Here is a 23,279-nt window from a genome sequence, read left to right on the forward strand (position 1 = left end):
TTCTTTACTTCCTCTTTACCAGGAAGTAAAGAAATAAACATAATAAATCATCCATCCATTTTCTTCCGCTTATCCGGGGCCGGGTCACGTGGGCAGTAGTCTAAGCAGGTATTCCTAGACTTGCCTCACCCCAGACACTTCCTCCAGCTTTTGCAATGAGATCCCAAGGCCCCAACCAAGAGACTTCTCAGCAAAATTTTAAAAACTGGAAAAAACTAAGCAGTGATCTTAAATCATTAAATGCATTTGATAGTAGTATGTAGTATATGTCGTAAGTATGTAGTATATGTAGTATATGTAGTAAGTATGTAGTATATGTAGTATATGTAGTAAGTATGTAGTATATGTAGTATATGTAGTATATGTAGTATATGTAGTATATGTAGTATATGTAGTATATGTAGTATATGTAGTAAGTATGTAGTATATGTAGTATATGTAGTATATGTAGTATATGTAGTATATGTAGTATATGTAGTATATGTAGTAAGTATGTAGTATATGTAGTATATGTAGTATATGTAGTATATGTAGTATATGTAGTAAGTATGTAGTATATGTAGTATATGTAGTATTCTGACAGTGTAGTGGACACAGCTGAGCGGCTTCAAAGGGATTTTACAGTTTACTGCTGTGAAAAAACAAGAATGTCCCAACTGGTTCACGAGACACAACAAGCAGAGACAGAGAAGAGGGGGATGAGGGAAGGAGGCATGGAGGGAAGATAGAGAGAGAGGGGGGTGAAGGGCAGAGGGATGATTGAGGGAGGGAAGGTGAGGGAAGGAGGGATGGAGGGAGGACAGAGAGAAGGATGAAGGAAAGACTGAGGAGGAGAAGAGAAAGGTGAGGAAGAGGGGGGTTAGGGAATGAGGGAAGGAGGGAAGAGGAGAGAGAAGAGGAGGAGGAAGGATGTGAGAAGCAGGGATGGAAGATAGAGAGAGGGATGAGGGAAAGACTGAGGAGGAGGAGAAGAGAGAGGAGGGGGTGAGGGAAGGAGGGATGGAGGGAGGACAGAGAGAGAGATGAAAGACTGGGGGTGGAGAAGAGAGGAGAGGAGGAGGGGGTTAGGAGATGAGGGAAGGAGGGAGGAGGAGAAGAGTGAGGAGAGGAGGAGGGAGGATGAGGGAAGGAGGGATGGAGGATAGAGAGAGGGATGAGGGAAGGACTGAGGAGGAGAAGAGAGGAGGAGGGGGAGAGCGAAGGAGGTATGGAGGAAGGACAGAGAGATATTTGAACCCTCCTCACAGTTAACAGTACGAGACAGTACAAGGCTCCTCCCACAAGCCTACGTCACCCACGCTCCCACAAGACAATTCTCCATAAATATACAAAAACAAGATACAAAACTGCACACTACAACTTCACAAACCTGACGTGATGTGCAGTAGTTTCATTAGCGGGATGCAGCTGATTGTGTTGTGATAGTGCTCTGAAGGGGGAGTGAATTTAAATATTATGAATCAGTTCCATGTTTAAAAACTATGATAGAATTGTACTGTGTTATATGTGAACAGCTTTTTCTGCACAAACTGGGGGTAAAATGGTGATTATGTTTGTTTGCTAATATGACGATTTAACTAAATATGCCACAAACTGGACCCTGGCCTCTGGTCCCAGTCCTGGTCTTGGTCTTGGTCTGGTCTCATGTGAGGACTGAATTGTTGTGGGTCATGAGGTTTTACAGGGAATTAAAGGGAACACATTGATTCTCCTCCGTCAGCCGCTCCCCATGTGCTCCTCTCACATCCATTCAAGGCCTCAACCAGAAACCAAGTGCTGGGAGCCTATTTAAAGCAGTAAACTTCACTTGTTTAAGGTGAGGATAAATGTTAAACAACTACAAACCCGTGGCCCTGATGTGGTCATGAAGTCGCTTGAGCACGTCATCCAGGATTGCCAGATTTTCAAAGAATAACAAGCAACCAAGCATTTGAAAAAAAGCCTAAAACCATCAACCTGATATTTACAAAAAAAATCCCCAAGTATAAGCAACTAATTAAACTTTATGTCACAGCTGGACAAGCTCTAATAAGATTTAACACTTTACCAGAAACTGTATATGGACATTACTGAGTCATCAACAGAACTGAAGAAACAGAAACATAACTGAAAAAAGCATAAAAATCAACTGTTTTATGAGAAGCTGAAAGTCGCTATAAAGAAGCATACTTGGCAGCTCTGGCCTTATGCTTTTCCACCTCAAGTCCATCACCATCCACATCCTGGATCACAGTTCACAGACAGAGCCAGCAGGTCTGTAGATGACTCTATAAACCTGGCCCTTCATCTTGCAGCACCTGGACTTCCTGGGAATCTACGTCAGGATCCTGTTTGTGGACAGCTCAACGTGCTCTACTCCACCTGCAGGGGGCGCACACACTTCCTGACGAGCAAGCGTGTGCGGCTGGGGAAGAATGTCTTTGACACTTGGAACATCAGTGCAGGGTTTCCACAGGGCTGTGTACTTTCCCCCCTGCTCTTCTCCCTGTACATCAACTTCTGCACCGTCAGCCACCACTCCATAAAGCCAAAGTCTGAGACGACACCACCTTCATCGGACTCATCTCGGACCTGGTGCAGTGGCAACAATTTGGGGTTTGACATCCAGGAGACAGTGGATATGATCAGAAGACACTGTATAAAATGTATTTATAAGGGACTACCTCATATACTGCCTGAAAATGTAACTTGTTTGTTGAACTTTGATACGAGAACTTTTCTGTCTAAAAACTGGCCACATCAGAACAGAAATAGGAAAAAAGCTTTTGGTTATTTCGCTTCCCATAACTGGAATACATTGCAAGGACATACAAAACTGGATCTATTGGTGCCACTAATGCATTTTAATTATCTGGAAATGAACATTGATAATCACATGCTCCTCTTTTTAATGTTATGAATGGACCTATGCAGTTATTTTTGTTTTGTTTGATTGTGAACAGGGCACATATTAAAAAGAAAGTCTGGTTCTCTCATTGGACTCTCCCTGTAGAAATAAAGATGAATCAAACGAAAAAAATGAAAGACAGATGATCAGCTCTACTGAGAAAGTGAGGGCTACAGCCTCCCGTTTCTACAAGACATTCAGTCCTGGTTTAATACTGGTTCAGCTTTGGTTTAGTCCTGGTTAAGTCCTGATCCTGGTTCAGTCCTGATCCTGGTTCAGTCCTGGTCCTGGTTCAGTCCTGGTCCTGGTTCAGTCCTGGTCCTGGTTCAGTCCTGGTTCAGTCCTGATCCTGGTTCAGTCCTGATCCTGGTTCAGCCCTGATCCTGGTTCAGTCCTGGTCCTGGTTCAGTCCTGGTTCAGTCCTGATCCTGGTTCAGTCCTGATCCTGGTTCAGTTCTGGTTCTGGTTCAAGCCTGGTCCTGGTTCAGGCCTGGTCCTGGTTCAGTCGTGGTCCTGGTTTAGTCCTGGTTCAGTCCTGGTTCAGTCCTGGTCCTGGTTCAGTCCTGGTTCAGGCCTGGTCCTGGTTCAATCCTGGTTCAGTCCTGGTCCTGGTTCAGTCTTGGTCTTGGTTCAGTCCTTGTTCAGTCCTGGTCCTGGTTCAATCCTGGTTCAGGCCTGGTCCTGGTTCAGTTCTGCTTCAGTCCTGGTTCAGTCCTGATCTTGTTTCAGTATGTTTGGAATGCACTTGTATATTGTTTTAATTACACAGTTTTTGCCACAGCTCATCTTATGACGATTCTTGAAATCAAAGATCGTCACTAAGAAATTGTGACATAAAGACACGCGTGACTCTGCTGAAGAAAACAATGTAGAGCCATCTGTAACCCACAGATGGACAGGACCAGGACTAAAGCAGGACTAAAGCAGGACTAAAGCAGGACTAAAGCAGGACTAAACCAGCCTTGAACCAGGACTGAATTTGCACTGAGCACGGAATAAAAAAGCATGAAACCAAATCTACATCAAGTCTAAACCAGAATTAAAACAAGACCCAGACTAAACCAGTTCTGAAATCAGGACTAAATCAGGATTAAAACAAGCCTCAAACTGAACCAAGACTTAACCTGGATAACACTAAATCCAGGACTAAACCAGGACTTAAACAGGACTAAGATCATAGACTGTATATATAAATGCTAGCCACCGTATTGCCGGTAGGAAGTGATCATGGGCGCACTTCTGGCTCCATTTCACTTTACATTAAAAAAACAGTGGCCCCTCTCTCTGTAACTTCTGCTGTCAGACTCGTCAATTTGGTCTCAAAATGTTCATATTAACCCTCTCTACATGATCCTACATTTTGAGATCTCAATTTGAAACTTCTCCTCTAGTTTATTCACATAAAAGTAAGAACAAATGTATTACACATTTCCATCTTGTCTTGTTTATATAAAAATAAGTCATTTTATGTGGAAAACCAGTGTCACCATTTGTGGGAGACTCAAAACTGAAACAAAAGAGCCAGGTTTAAATTTCATGCTTCATTTTGTTGTCATGTTAGATACAGATACAGATATACAGAGGAGATTTTGGATCTTATTTAGTATTTGAGTAAACTAAATCTCACTGAAAAATGTGCCATCCATTTTCTTAGGCTTATCCGATGCCGGGTCGCGAGGGCAGCAGTCTAAGCAGGGACTCCCTGACTTCCCTCACCCCAGACACGTCCTCCAGCTCCTCTGGTGGGACCCCAAGGTGTCCCAGGCCAAACAAGAGACATGGACCCTCCAGCGTGTCCTGGGTTTTCCCCGGGGCCTCCTCCCGGTGGGACATGCCCAGAACACCTCGCTAGGGAGGCGTCCAAAAATGTGCCTAAAAATTCTAATTTTGCTTCATTTTTGGAGCTAAAACTTGAATAAATCAGACTTAGAATTAGATATAAGAAATCCCTTTGTATGTTTGGTCAGAGTATAATATTGCAGTTTTCTGTCTGTAGGTGCTGCTTTAAGGACTGATCCTTCTGTACCATGGGGGGAAATGCATTTAGAGAAAATGGCCTTTGAATGTCCCATATAAATCTACAGATGCAGGTTGCTTAAACTAAATATGAAAACATCTTTCGAAGCAGAGTGGACAGTGTTGTTTAAATATAAATCTTATAGTTTAAGAGACCAAATGACTAAGAAAACAGACTAACATGTTTTGTTTTGCCTGTGTGTCCCCTTAAAGAGACTTAAAGGGCACATATTACACCATTTCCTGATATATGTTATAATGTTGATTTCCTCATCACAATCAGGTCAATGGAAAAATTGAAAAGACTTTCACTGTGAGTCCAGACACCCTGCCCCTTATCTGTTAACAATGATGCTGTGACCAATCAAATGATGCGATCCTGTCGTTACCTGTCGCCTGATTGGCTCATGACTCACATACGACCAACTATTATCAAATCTGATCTATGTTATGTTGTTTCCTCATCACAAACAGACCTGGAGTTGTGGTTTGTTTCATTCACATTTTTAACACACAAACCCTGCATATTTAGGCTGAGTTCTTCTCTCAAACTGAAAAAACTCTGCTCCACCTTGTGATGTCATCATGTGGTAATACAGGAAGTGCTAAGTCAATCTCTACTGAACTAAAAGGTGAACTACCACTTCATGACATCACAAGGTGGAACAGAGCATTTTGAGCTTTGGAGATGTAACAGACTAATAATAAAGAGTTGTGTGAATAAAACAAAACACAACTCCAGTGATAAAGGCTAGTACTCACGCTTCACTGCAAGAAGGTCACAGGTTCGATCCTCGCCTGGGTGGGTTTCCTCTGGGCACTCCATCAGCCCAAAACATGCACAATATGTCAAATCCTCGTGCCACCTCCAGAAAGTTACACACTGTAGCTTTAAGTAAATGTAACTAAGTACTACCACCTCTGACTTCACCGTTTTTGTCACAGTCCCTCCCTGGTGTTGGTGCTGTTGGGTGTTGAGTCCAGGTGGATGCATTGGTCAGGGTTGCACTGGACCTGAATAGTGTCTTTGTGAAGCACATTTTCACACAGACAGAGACAGATCAGTGTAAATCTGTGAGTGAAAGTCTCAGGAGGAGGTCTTTGGTTCAGACTCGTCCAGGACACTTCAGCTCCAGAGCACGTCACCTCTCCAGCTGAGACAAAGAGCTGTCCAGAGAAATACAGCCGTCAACCAAAGCTCTGATGGAAGTGTGGGCTCATGTGATGAACTGCTGCACATAAAGATGCACTGTGGAACTTTCCTGGTGGAGGGTCTCTCACATACTTGATCTGTTTTATCCAAATGTACGTTCTCATTTAGATTGTGACGTCACCCATAGCGTTCAGTTTTATAAGGCTAGAAGTTATAGGGAGTAATTTGAAGCACCGCTGGTTTAGCATGGAGCGGGCGCTTAGCAACACTGTCAATCAAACCTGTTGCTAGCACTAACTGGAGAGACCACGAGGAAAGAACACGCCTTATTAATGTTCATATCTTGATTTACCGACACAATAGTGAAACAAAAAACACCAGGACCATGTAGAGCGGGTTAATACAAACATTTTCAGAACACAATCACGAGGCTCACTGCAGCAGTTACAAAAAGAGGGGCCACAGTTTTTCAGTGTAAAGTGAATCAGAGCCAGAATCAAAGGAGCCGGAAGTGCCCATGATCACTTCCTATTTGGACCACGGCGGCTAACAGGTTAGCTACGTCCACTTATATATACAGTCTATGGTCCTAGTTTATAACAAATAACATCCTGTCATCCTAAAGCAAACATTTTCACAAAATTGTCACATATCAACAACAATAATAATCATAAGAAGAAGAAGAAGAAGAAGAAGAAGAAGAAGAAGAAGAAGAAGAAGAAGAAGAAGAAGAAGAAGAAGAAGAAGAAGAAGAAGAAGAAGAAGAAGAAGAAGAAGAAGAAGAAGAAGAAGAAGAATCATCATATTGAATCCCAGTTTAGACCTCACTTATCTTGTCACAATACAAATATTTCAAACCAGATTTTTTGATAGGAATAGACTCAATACAATAGAAAACACTCTTTAGACAAATGGTAGTATTTTCTTTTCTATTCCCATGTGTCCTTATATCTATATATCTATGTATAAATCCCTCAGTGTCCAGTAGGTTCATAGTGGTCCATGTGTGTATACTAGTCTATGTGTCTTATACTTGTGAAAGATACAGCTCAAGATCATTCTAAAACTATTCTGGAAACGTTCATTTCTGTCCTGTGAATTGGACTTCCTGTGTAGTTTCGTCCAGTTTGGTGTATGTGAGCAAGTGTGAATGCAGGTTTAATATCAAAACATCAAACAATTTACAATTTTTGACTATATAAAAATTAAATAAATTAAACAAAAATTTAAATTGTAAAACTGAAGTAGTTCCTAAATATCTCGTGTGTCTTCTCCTGTGTCCTGGTTTAAACTGTGATTTGGATTGTCATATTTCACTGTAATGAGTGCGTCCAATCAGATGCGCATGTGACAGCCTTAGCCCCGCCCCTTCTCCAATGTGATCCCAAGACTGGACCATAGACCTAAAACGAGATCTACAAGGTCCTCAGTACTCCATCGCAACTACTACTACTACTACTACTACTACTACTACTACTACTACTACTACGACCACTACTACACTGTAAAATGCATATAACTACTGAGGAGAAAGTAGAGTTGGGACTGAAAGACAACGGCACAGTGAACCAGGGATTTTTGGTGAGTAAATTTGTCTTGTTTTTCATTTACAAAAGGATTCTGTAATATTATGTGTCACATAATTCTGAAACAAACCTGAGCCTGGAAAGAAGCGGTCCATTGTTTCATTTGTGTATATTTTGAGCTGAGCTGCTGGGCTAAAAGCCACTTAAGCTACTCAGGAATGCATCATAAAACAATGCAATGGAAATGGGATTAAAATAAATTTATTAATAAAACATATTGTAATGAATAGTTTTAGTTTAGTTTTTATAATAAATCTAATTATATTATTATAATTATATGAAATAATACACTCATATAACATTTAAAGGTACAGTAAGTGACTTTCTGGAGGGGGCACGTCCCCTGCTTGATTTGATTGCAAAAACAAAGTTAAAGCCATACTTTGGAACATTCTGCATGGAGATAGATCAGTTTTGTGTCATACTCTGGATTATCATAGCTAAAAGAACAACATTGCCATGGAAACGAGCTTTTTCGGGCCAAATAAGAGTCAGGTTTGTGGAGATGCAAGCCCTAAAGACCCATGTTTTTCTGTGCAATAAAAATAGCCCAAATGTAATAACATGCTTTGATTTTAATTTATTTTGTGATTAAAAAGTTCCATATTGTAGCTTTAAGCTTTGTCCAAATTCAAAATGTTTATAGACACATTTTGCAGATTATCTAAAGATAAACTACTCATATTTCTTCTTTAAAGATGCACTATGTGACTTTTCTGTTCATGGGTTGCCACCTGCTTATCTCCATGGAAATGTTTCTGCTTTGCTTAGAATATTCCACATTATGGCATTAAACACACACATCTTGTTCATCTCTAAATTTCAAAAACATGTATTCTTACTGTGAGTGGTATCACCTCTCCACAGATCTGACCTGTAACTTGTCTCTATGGAGATAGACATGTAATGCCCTACTGTGGAACATTCCAGGCAAAGCAATAAAATCTCCTTAGAAACGACCCTCCAACAAAAGAGTGACATTATGCACCTTTAAAAAATAAATTCAAATTAAAAACGTATATTACATAATTATTATAACAGTTTTACATGTATTTGTTTTTATTTATTTATTTATTGTAATATTTGGACTGATTCATGTTTCCAGAAATTATCCAAAAAGGTTAAGTTAGTTTTGTTCTTAATTTTAGAAGTAAAAACATTTGCTGCTGCTAAATTCATTCTTGGGTTTGGTGTGTTTGAGTTTTGTTCTAGTCCTGGTTTAGTCCTGGTGTAGTCCTGGTTTAGTCCTGGTGTAGTCCTGGTTTAGTCCTGGTGTAGTCCTGGTTTAGTCCTGGTGTAGTCCTGGTTTAGTCCTGGTGTAGTCCTGGTTTAGTCCTGGTGTAGTCCTGGTTTAGTCCTGGTGTAGTGCTGGTTTAGTCTTGGTCAAGAAGGTTTAGCTCTAGCCTGGGTTTAGTTTTGTATAGTCCTGGTTTAGTCCTGGTTTACTTTGGGTTTAGTCCTGGTCTAGTCCGGTTTTAGTTCCAGGTTTAATCCAATGCCATTTTAAATAAGATTAAGATAAGTTAATAGGTGCTTGCATCAGTATCTTGATTTAATTATATTTTGACTGTTTTAAAACAAGACTGGGTCAGATTTAAAAGATCATGTTACACAATATTGACTCTTATGAACTTAAAGTCATGTTATAATGCTGTTACTTCCTCAAAAACCGACCTGGAGTTGTGTTTTGTTTCATTCACACATGTTTGAGTAACACTTTATTATTAGTCTGTTACATCTCCAAAGCTCAAAATGCTCTGTTCCACCTTGTGATGTCATGAAGTGGTAGTTTTCAAGTTAACAGCTCCTTTTACTGTTAGTTCAGTAGAGATTGGCAATTCCAGAGGTGAAATTATCCAAATGATTCTAGTGAAGGTGTGTGGAGTTTAAAAACCCAGTGGAGCACTTCCTGTATTACATCATGACATCACAAGGTGGAACAGAGTGTTTTCTGTTTGAGAGAAGAACTCAGGCTAAATATACAGCATGTGTTAAACATGTGTGAATGAAACAAAACACAACTCCAGGTCTGTTTGTGATGAGGAAACATTATAACATAGATCAGAGAATAGAGTGATATGGGCCTTTACAGCAGTTTCATGAGTTTAACGTTTCATAAACGTTCACATAACTGGTTTATTTCTCGTCTCCTGAGCCAGTTTCACAGGTTTTGGTTTTTTCGTTGATTCCATAATAGTTGGTTGTATGTGAGTCATGAGCCAATCAGGCGACAGGTAACGACAGGATCGCATCATTTGATTGGTCACAGTATCATTGTTAACAGATAAGGGGCAGGGTGTCTGGACTCACACAAAAAGTCTTTTCAATTTTTCCATTGACTTAAAGGTGCACTGTGGGACTTTTCTGTTGGAGGGTCTGCCACCTTGTTGTCTCCATGGAGATGTTAGATCCTTTCATGGAATGTTTCACTTAATGGTATTAAACTGACATATCTCCATGGAGACAAGCAGTATCCAATTCCTGGTTGAATTTACATTTAAGCCTTTAAATGTAAATTCAACCAGGAAATGGATACTGCTTGTCTCCATGGAGATATGTCAATTTAATACCATTAAGTGAATTGGATGCTGCTGTACCTGATTTTTCCTGTCTTAAAAACATAAAAAAAACTGAACTAGTTAATTTTTAACAGTTTGCAGTGGTCCAAAGTTCTCATCCTAATTCTCCATGATGAGTTTATGAGCGCTTTTCACAATAGTATAGGATAGTATTGCTTTGCCTAATGTTCCACAGTATGGCATTATCTCCACAAGCAGGGGACGCCACCAGCATCATGTTGTGGGGTTGTTCTGTTGTAGGGACTGGTGCACTTCACAAAACAGATGGCATTATAAGGAAAGAACATTATGTGGAAATACTGAAGCAACATCTCAAGACATCAGTCAGGAAGTTAAAGCCTGGGCATAAATGGGGCTTTCAAATGGACAGTGACCCAAAGCATACTGCCAAACTGGTTACAAAGTGGCTTAAAGATAACAAAGTCAGTGTTTTGGGGTGGCAATCACAAATCGTATTGAAAATGTAAGGACAGACCTGAAAAGGCATGAACGAGGCAAGTTCTGTCAGGAGGAATGGGACAAAATTCCTGCCAACTATTGTGAGAAGCTTGTGGACGGCAGAGTATAGACATATCATTATTAGATATGGCTTTGAGTGCTTGATTTGATGTAACGTGGAGCATCGGCGTCAGGTGATCCAGTTGTAGCAATGGGCAGAGAGAGAAGTTCAGATTTATGAATTTTTAGGATGCAGTGGAGCATTCTGGGTAAAACATTAACATCTCCATGGAGACAAGCAGAAGATGTACCACCTACTAGAAGAGTTAGTGTTGCTGTTGTGTGCAGCAGCCAGCAGGGGGCGAGTGGGGACACTTTGTGACTTTGGAAAAAAAAAAAGCAAAACAAACACTGGACAGATGTGTCAACAGAACAGGCCTGTGTACATGGAGAGACACTTGTGAGGAGCCAGTGAGGAGCCGTATGGTTCATATGGAACAAAGTTAAGGGAATGAACAATAGTTATTTTGATATTTCACGAGTTTAGATAGATAAAATCAATGTTCTCAAACCCCAGACTCGTGTTCTGTCCCAAAGGGACAGAACACGATTTTATTAAAGTACATTTTGCCTCACCCCAGTACACATATATTCTTAAAGCAGCTTTCAAGCTCAAAATGAAACTGCTGTTTACTGTCTGGATCTAATTATAAAGCGTTTCATTGTCCCATTGTGTGCAGTTAGCATGCTAGTTGTCATTTGCATTACCATGACTCCAAAACTCTGCTCTGGACTCTGAGAGTTGTGAAAGTACTTATAAACTCATTGTGGTGAGTAATTAGGATGTTCTGAATGCATAAGGTAAGAGAGGAATGACTTTCAACCACTGCAAAATGTTTAAAATGAACTTTTGTTTTACACGTTTTAAGCTAAAATCAACGTATCTGTCTCCATGGAGAATGTTGCAAAGTATGGTTTTAACTTTCCTATTGAATGGAATCATACAGATGATGCGCCACCTCCAGAATGTTACATACTGTGCCTTTAAATATATGTTTAGCTTTTTCAGTACCACCAGGTCTAAACTCGGACTAAATCAGGTCTAAAATAGTAATTAACCAGATCTAAAGTAGAACTAAACCAAGTCCAAACTAGGACTAAATCAGGACTAAACCAGGACTAAACCAAAACTAAACTAGGACTAAACCAGGTCTAAACTACAGCTAAACCAGGCTTAAACTGTTTCAGGTATAAACTAGAACTAAACCAGGTTTAAACTAGGACTAAACCAGGTTTAAACTAGGACTAAACCAGGTCTAAACTGTTTCAGGTCTAAATTAGGACTAAACCAGGACTAAACTACGACTAAACCAGGACTAAACTAGGACTAAACTAGGACTAAACCAGATCTAAACTGTTACAGGTCTAAACTAGGACTTAACCAGGTCTAAACTATCACTAAACCAGGTTTAAACTAGGACTAAACCAGATCTAAACTACGGCTAAATCAGGCCAAAACTGTTCCAGGTCTAAACTAGGGCTAAACCAGCTCTAAAACAGGACTCAAGAGGACCCGAAACAAATACTAGAGCTAGCCTGGTTTTCCTCCATCAACCCAGAACATGCACAATGGGTCAAATCCTCCAGCTGAGGTGGTCCTGAACAAAACTAGACCAAGATCTGGAGATGTGCCCCATTGCTCCTGACAGGTTTAACCCAGATGTCATCTTGTTTTCAGTGCACAGGTTGGTCCTTTGTCTGTGGAGTTTTGGAGGAAGTCATTTTGGCATTAAGTTTCAGAAAATTGTTGCATGTCATTCACAAAAAAGCTCTTTTCTTTGAGGCTCATTTGAGAGGAATCCAGGTCAGATGTGTAACGGTGTCTTCGTCTCACTGATATTGTTAGCATAGCACGCGGCAGCAGTATGTGGGGTTTGGTGAATAAATGGTTAATACGACCAAAACCACAGTCACACAACAGAAAATCCAAAAATAATCACAATTAGAAAACATTTATTATATTATTTTACCTTCTTAAAAACGTGCAAAACAGAACTAGTCCATTTACTTTATGCATTCTGAGCATCATTCACCACGATGAGTTTATAAGCACTTTGCACAACCGTCAGAGAACAGAGCGGAGTTTTGCCATGACTGTAAAGCTACCAACAACTAGCATGCTAACACAGACTTCCTGATTATGGCAAAACAAAAATATTTATCATTAGACAGTACATAGTGGACAATCAATCAAGAGCTGCTTATACAATATATCTGTACTGCTCAAAAGTAAATCCAGATTGATACCTCTCTGTATGTTTTATACACATTGATATCAGGCTGGTCCCACGTCCTCTGTCACGTCTCAAGTCCGGTCAAACGTGATGGTCCAGTCCGATTTGTTTTTTTTCAGTGACATGTGTGAAATGAAGGAGCTCAATGGTTGTGTATGATTCACAAATGTCTGTTTCTGGATCCCAGGCAACAAATATATGGGGAAAAATTGGCTTGTTATAATGTTGTTCCCTCGTCACAAACAAGGATGGATGAAAACAATCAAGTAGCAAACCTCCCTTAGAAAAGATACATAACGAACCTTTAAAATAACTTTCAATTGGATTATATTTGTTGTCAACCACCCAACCAATACCAGATTCTAAGCAGAAGTCATTGTGTCAGATGTAATAGGATCTGTGCCCAGCAACCTCACTGTTAGCATCACTACTTCCTGTCCAATTGTATCTACTTCCTCTCCAATTGCATGGAGGTTTTTGCTAAGTTATGTTAAAATGAATAAATATTTAAAGATGAGGCAGTGGACAGAGAGCTGTGGGTGGATGTCACTGACAATATGTTAAACTTTAAATACAAGTAAAACAGGCACAATAGCAAAATAAAAAATACGAGGATCATGTAGGTTAATACGAACATTTTAAGACCAGAATGACGAGTCTGACAGCAGCAGTTACAGAGAGAGGGGACACAGTTTTTCAATGTAAAGTGAATTGGAGTCAGAGTCGAGAGTTGGAAAGTGCACCCATGCTCACCTCCTGTTTGGAACACATTTACACATTTATATATACAGTCGATGTGTGTACAAGGCCTATTCCTTTTCAAAATGTGATATATATCAAGTTCTCATGTGGTGACTGCTGAGATGCAGTGGAGAGTCTTAAATGAGCGTCACATACAGAGTACAGTGAATGTGCCGAGGACAGAGACACGTGAGATGCATCAGGGCAGGACAACACGTGCTCTGCAAACTCCTGATTTAGACCTGGTTTAGTCCTGGTTCAGTCCTGGTTCAGGTCTGATTTAGGACTAGGGGTTTAGTCCTGGTTTAGTCCATGTGCAATCCCTGGTGTTGGTTTAATTCTGTTTCTGTTATGGTTCAGTCCTGGTTCAGGGTTGCAATTGGTAAAATTTTAACAGTTTTGACCAAACTTACCTAAAAATGAATCAGATGAATGAATCAGACGAACTAGGTCATATCGTTTAAGAGGTCAGAGCAGAGGGTATATGAGACCAGGACTAGACCAGGACTGGACCAGGACTAGACCAGTGCTGAATCAGGACTAGATCAAGACTGAACAGAGCTAAAATCTGATACTAATTGAAGCTAGATACTCATTTGATCAGTATCAATACTACAAAAGTCACATTCACAGGACAGAAATGAACCTTTCCTGAATATCTTTAGAATGATCTTGAGCCGTATCTTTCACAAGTATAAGACACATAGACTAGTATACACCCATGGACCACTATGAACCTACTGGACACTGAGGGATTACACAGATATAAGGCAGAAGAAAGAAAGTACTACCATTTAATGTGGAAAATCATATTCTATTTTTCTAAAGAAAGAGAGTTTTTTACCATCACCATAGTAACAGAAAAGGTATTGAATCTATTCGTTAGTATCATAATCGAGTTTGAAATTTTAGTATCATGAGTGATACTAAAATTGGTGTCGAGTTTGTGATTTACTCACAAACTCGACACCTATCCTTCTGCTCCTCAAGAAGCTTATGAGAAAATTATAATTATTTTCTGGTTAAACATATAAAACAGAAAATTACTACATAATACTTTACAGGAGCAATCTAAAAACATCAAAACTGAACTAGTTTGCAGTGGTCCAAAGTTATTCCTCACTTACCTTAGGCATTCAGAACCAGAGCAGAACAGACCAGTAACAGACCAACATAACCTCACATCAACTCGTCGGCATAGCAACCAAGTGTCACATACACAATTTTACCCCTTACAAAATCCCAGTACTGCTCCAGTGTCGCTCCTTCAGTCCTGGTCCCTTCATACACATGGACTATATGTTTGGACTTGTTGCCTAGAGGTGACTGTGCCCGTGCTGCACCACTAGAGGGCAGTATTGTCCGTGTTGTGTCCTGTAACTCCCTCTATGCAAAACTGCACCACGTGCTCATGTTTGGAGCCACTACAGGCCTGTCCATAGTGACTGATTTTGTCTCCTGTCACAGTCTGCACTATATCTGCATTTTACAGGTCCTGTATTATACAAAACTGACTCTTGTGAGCTTGAAGTCATGTTATAATGTTGTTACCTCCTCAAAAACAGACCTGGAGTTGTGTTTTGTTTCATTCACACATGTTTGAGACTATTATTATTATTAGTCTGTCTACATCTCCAAAGCTCATAATGCTCCATTCCACCTTGTGATGTCATGTCGTGATGTCTTTAATGCTGGTACTGTTCCATATGGTATCAGCTTTAAAGGTGATGTTTTAAAAACAGAACTAGTTCATTTTAAACAGTTTGAAGTGGTCCAAAGTTATTCCTCACCCACCTTATGCATTCAGAGCAGCCTAATTACTCACCAGGATGAGTTTATAAGAGCTTTTAGAGACCAAAGTAGAGTTGTTGTTTTTTTTAGCATGCTAGTCACACACTTCCTGATTTAGAGGCACTTTATAATTAGCTGCAGACAGTACACAGCAGACTTGTTTTGCAGCTTATCTCAAGAGCTGCTTATACAATATATCTGTACTGGGGCAAGACACAGTTCACTCAACTTTAAGAATAAAAGCAGTTTACAAACACTGGGAGGGTCAATAGTCCTGTTTGGCCCTGGATCAGCTCTGGTTCAGTCCTGGTTCAGTCCTGGTTCAGTCCTGGTTCAGTCCTGGCTCAGTCCTGGCTCAGTCCTGGCTCAGTCCTGGCTCAGTCCCGGTTCAGTCCCGGTTCAGTCGTGATTCAGTCTTGGTTCAGTCCTGGTTCAGTCCTGGTTCAGTCCTGGTTCAGTCCCGGTTCAGTCGTGATTCAGTCTTGGTTCAGTCCTGGCTCAGTCCCGGTTCAGTCCCGGTTCAGTCGTGATTCAGTCTTGGTTCAGTCCTGGTTCAGTCGTGATTCAGTCTTGGTTCAGTCCTGGTTCAGTCCTGGCTCAGTCCCGGTTCAGTCCCGGTTCAGTCGTGATTCAGTCTTGGTTCAGTCCCGGTTCAGTCGTGATTCAGTCTTGGTTCAGTCCTGGTTCAGTCCTGGTTCAGTCCTGGTTCATTCTTGACACATTTTTCCTCTTTTATAATTGCATTGTCAAAGCCGTGTTCTCGTGCTGTTCATGACTAACCTGTGCTGCTCATGTGATGCTGTCTTTTGTCTCCGTGAGTGGGCCGGTTGCATTGTGGGGAGGCGTTCAGGGACCTCCTCTAAGGGTGAGTCATAGGGCCGCTGCTGTTGTAGTGAAACAACACATGATCCAGGTGCAGAGGCGGTGCGTTCAAATGATTCGGGAGAACACAGAGACACACACACAGAGAGGCGGTGCATTCAAATACAACAGGAAAATCAGGTCACTCACTCCCTTTAGTGGACAGTACTCAGGGGACAGATCCAGTGTCTCTGAACCAGGACTAGACCAGGACTCTAAAGACCACATGGACCTGAGGACTAAAGAGGGGTATAGAAAGTCCAACATGAATCACAGATGTGTTCAAAAGATAAGATTTAGATAGTTAAAGATTTAAAGCTGCACTGTGTATTTTTTCTGGATGAGGACTTGTTAAGGTGCTAGATAAATCCCTTGCCTGGAATGTTGCAGAGTATGCCATTAAACTTCTCTATATAACATTTATTACAGATGTTTTTAAGACCACGCAAAAATAGATTAAATACAAATCCACAAATCTTCCAAAACATGTATTATTGTGAGCGGAGTCGCCTTTCCCCTGATCTGACCTGTAACGTCGTAGTATCTCCTGTCTCAGGCCAGATAGATTTAATGCCATACTTTAATGCCGCACTCTGGAAAATGATTCAATTCAAAATAGAACATTTAAATTCAATTATAACAGATAAATGTTAATAACACAAAAAAAAAAAAGAAAAAAAAAAAAAAAGAGAAACAAACAAACAAATAAAAAAGTCGCATTTCCATAGATCTGACCTGTAACCTGGCCTGTATAGTGGCCTCTTCAACTTGTCTCAATGGAGATAGATATTTTAATGTCATACTCTGGAGCATTACTCAGTTCAAGTCAGAACATTTTATATACACATAATTTTAAAAGATAGAAACATTTAACTGCCATCATTTAAAGCTACATTAAGTAACATTTTTGGTAATGGCTCAGCCATCTGCTTGTCTCCATGGAGATGTTATTCCTTTGCCTAGAATGTAATGTACAGTAAATTAATCTAAATTTATGGACATGGGGGCAGAGGACTCCCTACTGGAAAAGTGAACCTTTAAGTTTGTACCAGGACTGGACATGTGTCGTGTGAGTCAAAGCTCAGTGTAAAAGAGGCTCAAACACAACAGGCCAAACACACAACAATATACAATATCAAAGGACCTGTACCTGATTGTTTTTTACTGTTTTAAAAACATGAAAAACAGAGCTAGTTCATTTTAAACAGTTTGCAGTTTAACAGCAACAATGCAAAAATGTTCAATTTAGAACACTTTTAAGAGTTCAGAATGTTCAGAATATATTTTTGTTTTGTAAAGGCACATGTCTTCCTGCTCCTGTCAGCAGCTCTTCACATGAGACACATTGTTCCAAGAGGCACAATTGCTGTTTCTCATTTTGTTTTTACTCAGGACAAATGCTGCTGTTTTCAGGGTCTTAATAAATAGTTTTTGAAAATCATTATTCAAATGTTTTATCAAAATGAGTAAAATGTCCTCATATGAGGACATTCGTTTAGGACATTCAGGACACAGAGTTGTCTGGAGGACCACACGTGAACTCAAATTCTGTTTCACAGCTTTATTTTGTTTCAGTGGACTCAGAAAAATGAGTTTTTCCACCAACAATTCACCTTCAAAGCAGCAGACAGACAGAGGCCGAGGGCTCAGGGGGAGAGGGCCTCACTCTCGTTTGTGTTTCAGTTTCATGTTTGGGTTCAATGAATTTAACGGGACTTTCTCCGAGCTAATGTTGTGATCGGACGGTTTTAAAGACAGGTGTGGGAAAGAACAAGCGAGAGGAGGGAGAGAAGAGAGGGAATGTATTATATGGATATATCTATTACAGTTAAACATTTGTGCTCAATAGTTGTTGTTCTGTGCTCAGATAAAGTTTTTATTGAATGATTATTACATTGGTCATTCCCACTGGTCCTTAAACACCACACTGGAAACCAAAGGCAGCGCTAAGAATTCTGGGCCACAAAAATACATGACAGGACATCCCAGAATTTTAAATTAGAATTAAAAAAAGTTTTACAGTTTTACATCACTGTTTATGCACTGACCCCCATGAGCCTAATACTTTGTAAAACCAGGGGTCTGAAGGTCTGAGGCTAACTTCTTCTGCCTTATATTCTACTAAAATATGTAGTCTCTAAAACGTATTTATTGTTTATTCATTTGATCTGGGCAGGTACAAGAAATATAGATTAACATGTAGCGATGTGCCGCTGATACCACAGCCTCCTGTCCAGTCGATGGTGGGAACATAGAGCAGTATTCATCACCAGTCAAACACGGGCCTCGTCCATCTCATCTTAAAAACTCTCTCCTGTCGAATGCTCGGCCCGCACACCGAAAACTGGACCACCGCGGAGCCGGAATCCCCCTCCTCATATCCCCCATAACTCACATTTATACCACATCTCGCTCTAGATAAAAGCACTACCACTTTAAGTTGTATTTTGCTTTGAAAGAAAAGACAACATCAGGGTTTGGTGTGGTGCTGGAGTGATTACCTGCTTAAATATTGTGTTTTATTTGAAGTTATGGGAGCGTCGGTGATAGATTTTGTGTGTTATTTGAAATGTAAACATTGCGATGGCTATGTTTTGGTGCAGCACAAGGACAGTGATGCAGAGCCACAGCTGAGCGTCGTTCTTCAGCCACACACAGAGAGAGAGGAGGAGGCAGAGGGAGGGGTTGACCTGGTCTATGCACTCAACGACCGCCCGCCCTGGTACCTCTGCATACTGCTTGGATTTCAGGTAAAAATTACTCCATTTTGTGTTTTTTTTTTACTTAAATTTCTACTTAAGTCAAACTTAACAGTAAATCATCTTTTTTTTTTTGCTTGAATTCCTGCAAATGTCATGTAAACAGTCCCATCTAACGTGAGTAATCTGATGTCTCCGATTGTTCACACCTGTGCAAGTTTTGACAAGAAAAAAAAAAGAAAGTTATTTTAAATATACTGTACAAAAACAAGTTACTTAAACAAATACAGTGATGCATTGAACTGACACATGTCACCCGGTGTTTAATGATCAGATTTATTTTGTGCAAACACCAAAATTCCAATAAAAAATGTATAAATCTTGATGTGGGCTGCCTCCAGTGGTCAGTCAAGTGCTATGTAATATCACACAAGACTGCTCTGATTACAGCCAAGTGTTTCTGATTACAAACACCTGGCGACAAGGGCGGAGTTTGAAGTGTGGATACCTGTTAGACCAATCACACTATTCCTTATATCTCCAGACCCCGCCCCTTGTCCCCCTCACTCTCCCCTTTAGTCCTCCAGACCCCGCCCCTCCTGAATGTGGTGTGCGAGTGTTGGTGGTGGTCTGAGGGGCTGATGGCGCAGACTGGCAGCCTCACCTCCGTCTGTCTGCTTTGGGTGTCTTGACACGTATAAATTCATTATTGGATGTAGATGAGACGGCTCATAACGACGTCATTTTTCCAAAACAGGTACATTTTTGATGAAGGAACAAAGTTTTAAAAGCACTGTACCTGTTTTTTACAATCGTGAAAAACAGAATTGGTTTATTTTAAGCAGTTTCCTCCAAAGTTATTCCTCACTTACCTTATGAACTCTGAGCATCCTATTTGTTCACCATGAAGTACGTTTCACAACTCAATTTACCACAGTTGGTAATTTAAGCCATTTTTACAATAGGTCTGTGCCCACCTTTGAGACCGTAAAGGGCAGTGATCTTTCCCCTCTGCTCCTGATGCCCTCCCGTCTCCTCCTTCTCTTCTTCAGTCATTTTTCAGCAGATCCAGTTTCAGTGAGCCAAAAGTTCCTCTCATCCTCTGTGATTTACTGAGAAGACAAAACCCCACACCCCCGCCCAAGCTAACGTGTACGCCGCTAACACATGTCGCATCAGAGAGGACATAAATTTACCCAAGCGTGAAGCCAAATCTGCGTCTGAATGTGCTCTGTAAAAAGAACAAATATGCTGTTTTTCAAGCTTCATAATGCAGAGATACTGTAGGTCGACCTGTCTTAGAGGTGGAGCTTTTCAGGTGGGTCCATGGGGATGTGGAATGGAATGAAACCTATTTAGCTAGCTAGCATTTATTCTATTAAACATGTTTTATTGCTCAAAAACAATCATGTCCCACTGGGAGGAGGCCCTGGGGAAGACCAAGGACACACTGGATTATGTCTCTCGGCTGAACTGGGAACGCCTGGGGGTACCACCGGAGGAGCTGGAGGACGTGTCTGGGGTGGGGGAAGTCTGGGGGTCCCTGCTTAAACTGCTGCCTCCACGGCCTGACCCTGGATCAGCGGAAGAAAATGGATGGACAGACAATGGACAAGAAATTTGCTAAAAACTAAACTGTTACTGGTGACATAACAATTCTGGAAAATTCAAACAAAATACAACTCCAGGTATGTTTTTGATGAGGGAACGTTATGAACATGGTTAAAAGCTCAAAAAACTGTGGCCTTTAAACCAGTAGCAGCGGATGTTATAACTATTACATTACATTTTTGACTATGGTTGGTAAATTCCTGGTGGGACCTCTTATGGCTGCAGCCTGGAGTGTGGGCGCATACCGTGACTAAGGCAAGTTAACAAAGCTTAAAAGAGATGTTCTGATGATGCGACAATGAAAACCAGAACCGGTTGAGCGCCAAATTACAGGGATCTTAACTATCTGCTGTCGACAGTGAAAACAGATGCCAATCCAGGAGTTAGACCACTCCTGATGGTTCTATCTTCAACCGAAACACGTGCTGCTCTGGGAGTTAGACTGCTCCCGATGGTGCTGTCCAATGGAAACACATGCTGATCCAGGAGTTAGACTGCTGTGTCATCGCCTCAAAAATTACGTTTGTCCAAAGTACGGTTCTTATCGCAACGCCTGTGCTTGTCATAGACTGTATAAAGAGGGGGACTAATTGAGTGTGATGTTCTGCTCCAGACGAACGAAGCTAATCAATCAATCATAGCAACCAAAGAGACAATCAGGACCAGGTGGTTGAAGGTAACGCCCTTCTTCGCCCGCAACGCCGGTTTCGCAGGGAGTAATCTAACCTATTTCTAACACTAGCAGGAGCAACCTCAGGGAAAAAAGGAACCTGGTTGGTCTGTTATTAACGTTCCTTTATTATCTTATATATTTAGGGAAATGATAGCGAAATAAAAACACCAGGATCATGTAGAGAGGCTTAATAAGAACAATTTAAGACCAAAATGAGTCACAGCAGCATTCACAGAGAGACGGGTAACGGGGCGGCTATTTGGAACGCAGTGGCTAGCAGGTAAATTATGTCTATTTAAATTTATATATGCCGTCTGTTCATGCACAGTTTGAAAAATGGTGCAAAATCGGACACACTCCTGAAGTGAACTATATATCATGGAGATTTAGGGTCATGTTTGTAAGGAGATATTGTTACAGGGAGTTATTTATGAGGAGGAGTCCTTGTCAGCAGACCAGAGCAGGTTAGTCTGTTAGCTAAAGAGGCCAAGACTAAATCAGGACCCTTGAGTCTTTTCAATCTCTCCAGTTTAAAATAATGATGACACGACTCAATATTCTAAAGTGAGTGTCTACAGTGACAGTCTTTTCCTGGAAGCATGTTTCTATGGAGCCAGACAGATTCAGTGTCAAAGGTCAAACCAGGAACTAACTACCTGTTTCGGCCGGAGCACAGCGTCCAGTCCTTGAGAGTAATCTTTCTTCTCCTGTATTCAAGGCATTAATGCTCCAATCAACCTCATTTTCACCTCCACCTGTGCACACCTCATACTTCTCCAGTTTTATTTTCTTGATCCCGTAACGTTTCATTTTCTTGATCCCGTAACGTTTTATTTTCTTGATCCCATAACGTTTTGGCACAGATCCTAATCTGCGTTATCTGCATCTTGTTGTGATTATGTTTGCGTTGGGAATCAGCTCTTAAGATCCTATCAGACCCTGCTATTATTCAACCCAGAAATCAGCGAGCTTGTTTCTAAGTTGTTTTAGATCCATTTTGCGATTGAAAATGTCCAAAATATAACAGATGTAGTAGATTATAACCATGTAGCCGACAAAAGAACAATATGCTTAAAACTCCTGGACATGTTTAAAGTTCATCATCTCCACCTGAATCACACATGTTCCCAAAGTCACCCAAGGACACACCAAAGAAGACAAATAAATTGGTTCATCCTTTCCGTGTTTGGATTCCCCGTTACGTTCAGGCCCTCAGGACAGACCATGGTGTGCTTACATGCAGTGACGATTCAATGGAAAAATGCATTGCAGTGGGGAGCAACCTAATGACTATCAATTAGCCAGTCTTAGTATTCACATTGTTCTGAATGGAAGAATAACATGAGGTCTTCATTACGGTGCCATGATGGAGAAATGGTATCAGTTTAAACCATGGAACAGTCAATGCTATCTATCTATCTATGTATCTTTCTATCTGTCTATCTATGTATCTATCTGTCTAATCTCTACAGTTTATCCTGAGCTGGAGACAGGTCAGATCTTCAGGTGGAGTTCTCTGTGTGACTGTCAGACTGCAGATGTGTGGTCCTGGTTTATGGTTAATATCTCTGTAATCACTGGACTTATTCACAGGAAACAAAAACTGGCACAAAGTTTAGCCTCTTCTGTCACTTTAAATAAACAAATTTTATGCATTTTTCACAATCGCTGCAGAATGTGGTGCCACTGTGTTGGGGGAAAATATACGCATCCAGACCATAGACTGTATGTATAAATGGACATACTTAACTTGCTAGCCACTGCGTTCCAAATACGAAGTGGTCATGGGCGTGCTTCTGGCCCCATCGACTGCTGTCAGACTCGTCTTAAAATGTTCATATTAACCCGCTGTTTGATCCTGTTGTATTTGCTATTTTGCAAATTTATTTTTCACTGATTTATTTTTCAGTTAGAAGCATTAGTATATTACTAAAAAAATATTTCAATCCA

At 40.7% G+C, this 23,279-nt stretch overlaps 1 protein-coding gene across 1 annotated transcript in view; it reads left to right on the forward strand.

Annotated features, from left to right (window-relative positions):
• The first annotated feature begins 2,186 nt into the window (after positions 1-2,186).
• The window catches only part of si:dkey-106n21.1 (solute carrier family 23 member 1), a 58,488-nt gene continuing 37,395 nt past the window's right edge, over positions 2,187-23,279 (forward strand). The window contains exons 1-3 of the mRNA XM_033968320.2: positions 2,187-2,253; positions 2,295-2,614; positions 18,950-19,096. Coding sequence (XP_033824211.1) covers positions 2,187-2,253; positions 2,295-2,614; positions 18,950-19,096 — 534 coding nt within the window. The remainder of the gene's footprint in view (positions 2,254-2,294; positions 2,615-18,949; positions 19,097-23,279) is intronic.

This window comes from Periophthalmus magnuspinnatus, chromosome 6, assembly GCF_009829125.3.
Source record: "Periophthalmus magnuspinnatus isolate fPerMag1 chromosome 6, fPerMag1.2.pri, whole genome shotgun sequence".
Lineage (NCBI taxonomy): Eukaryota > Metazoa > Chordata > Actinopteri > Gobiiformes > Gobiidae > Periophthalmus > Periophthalmus magnuspinnatus.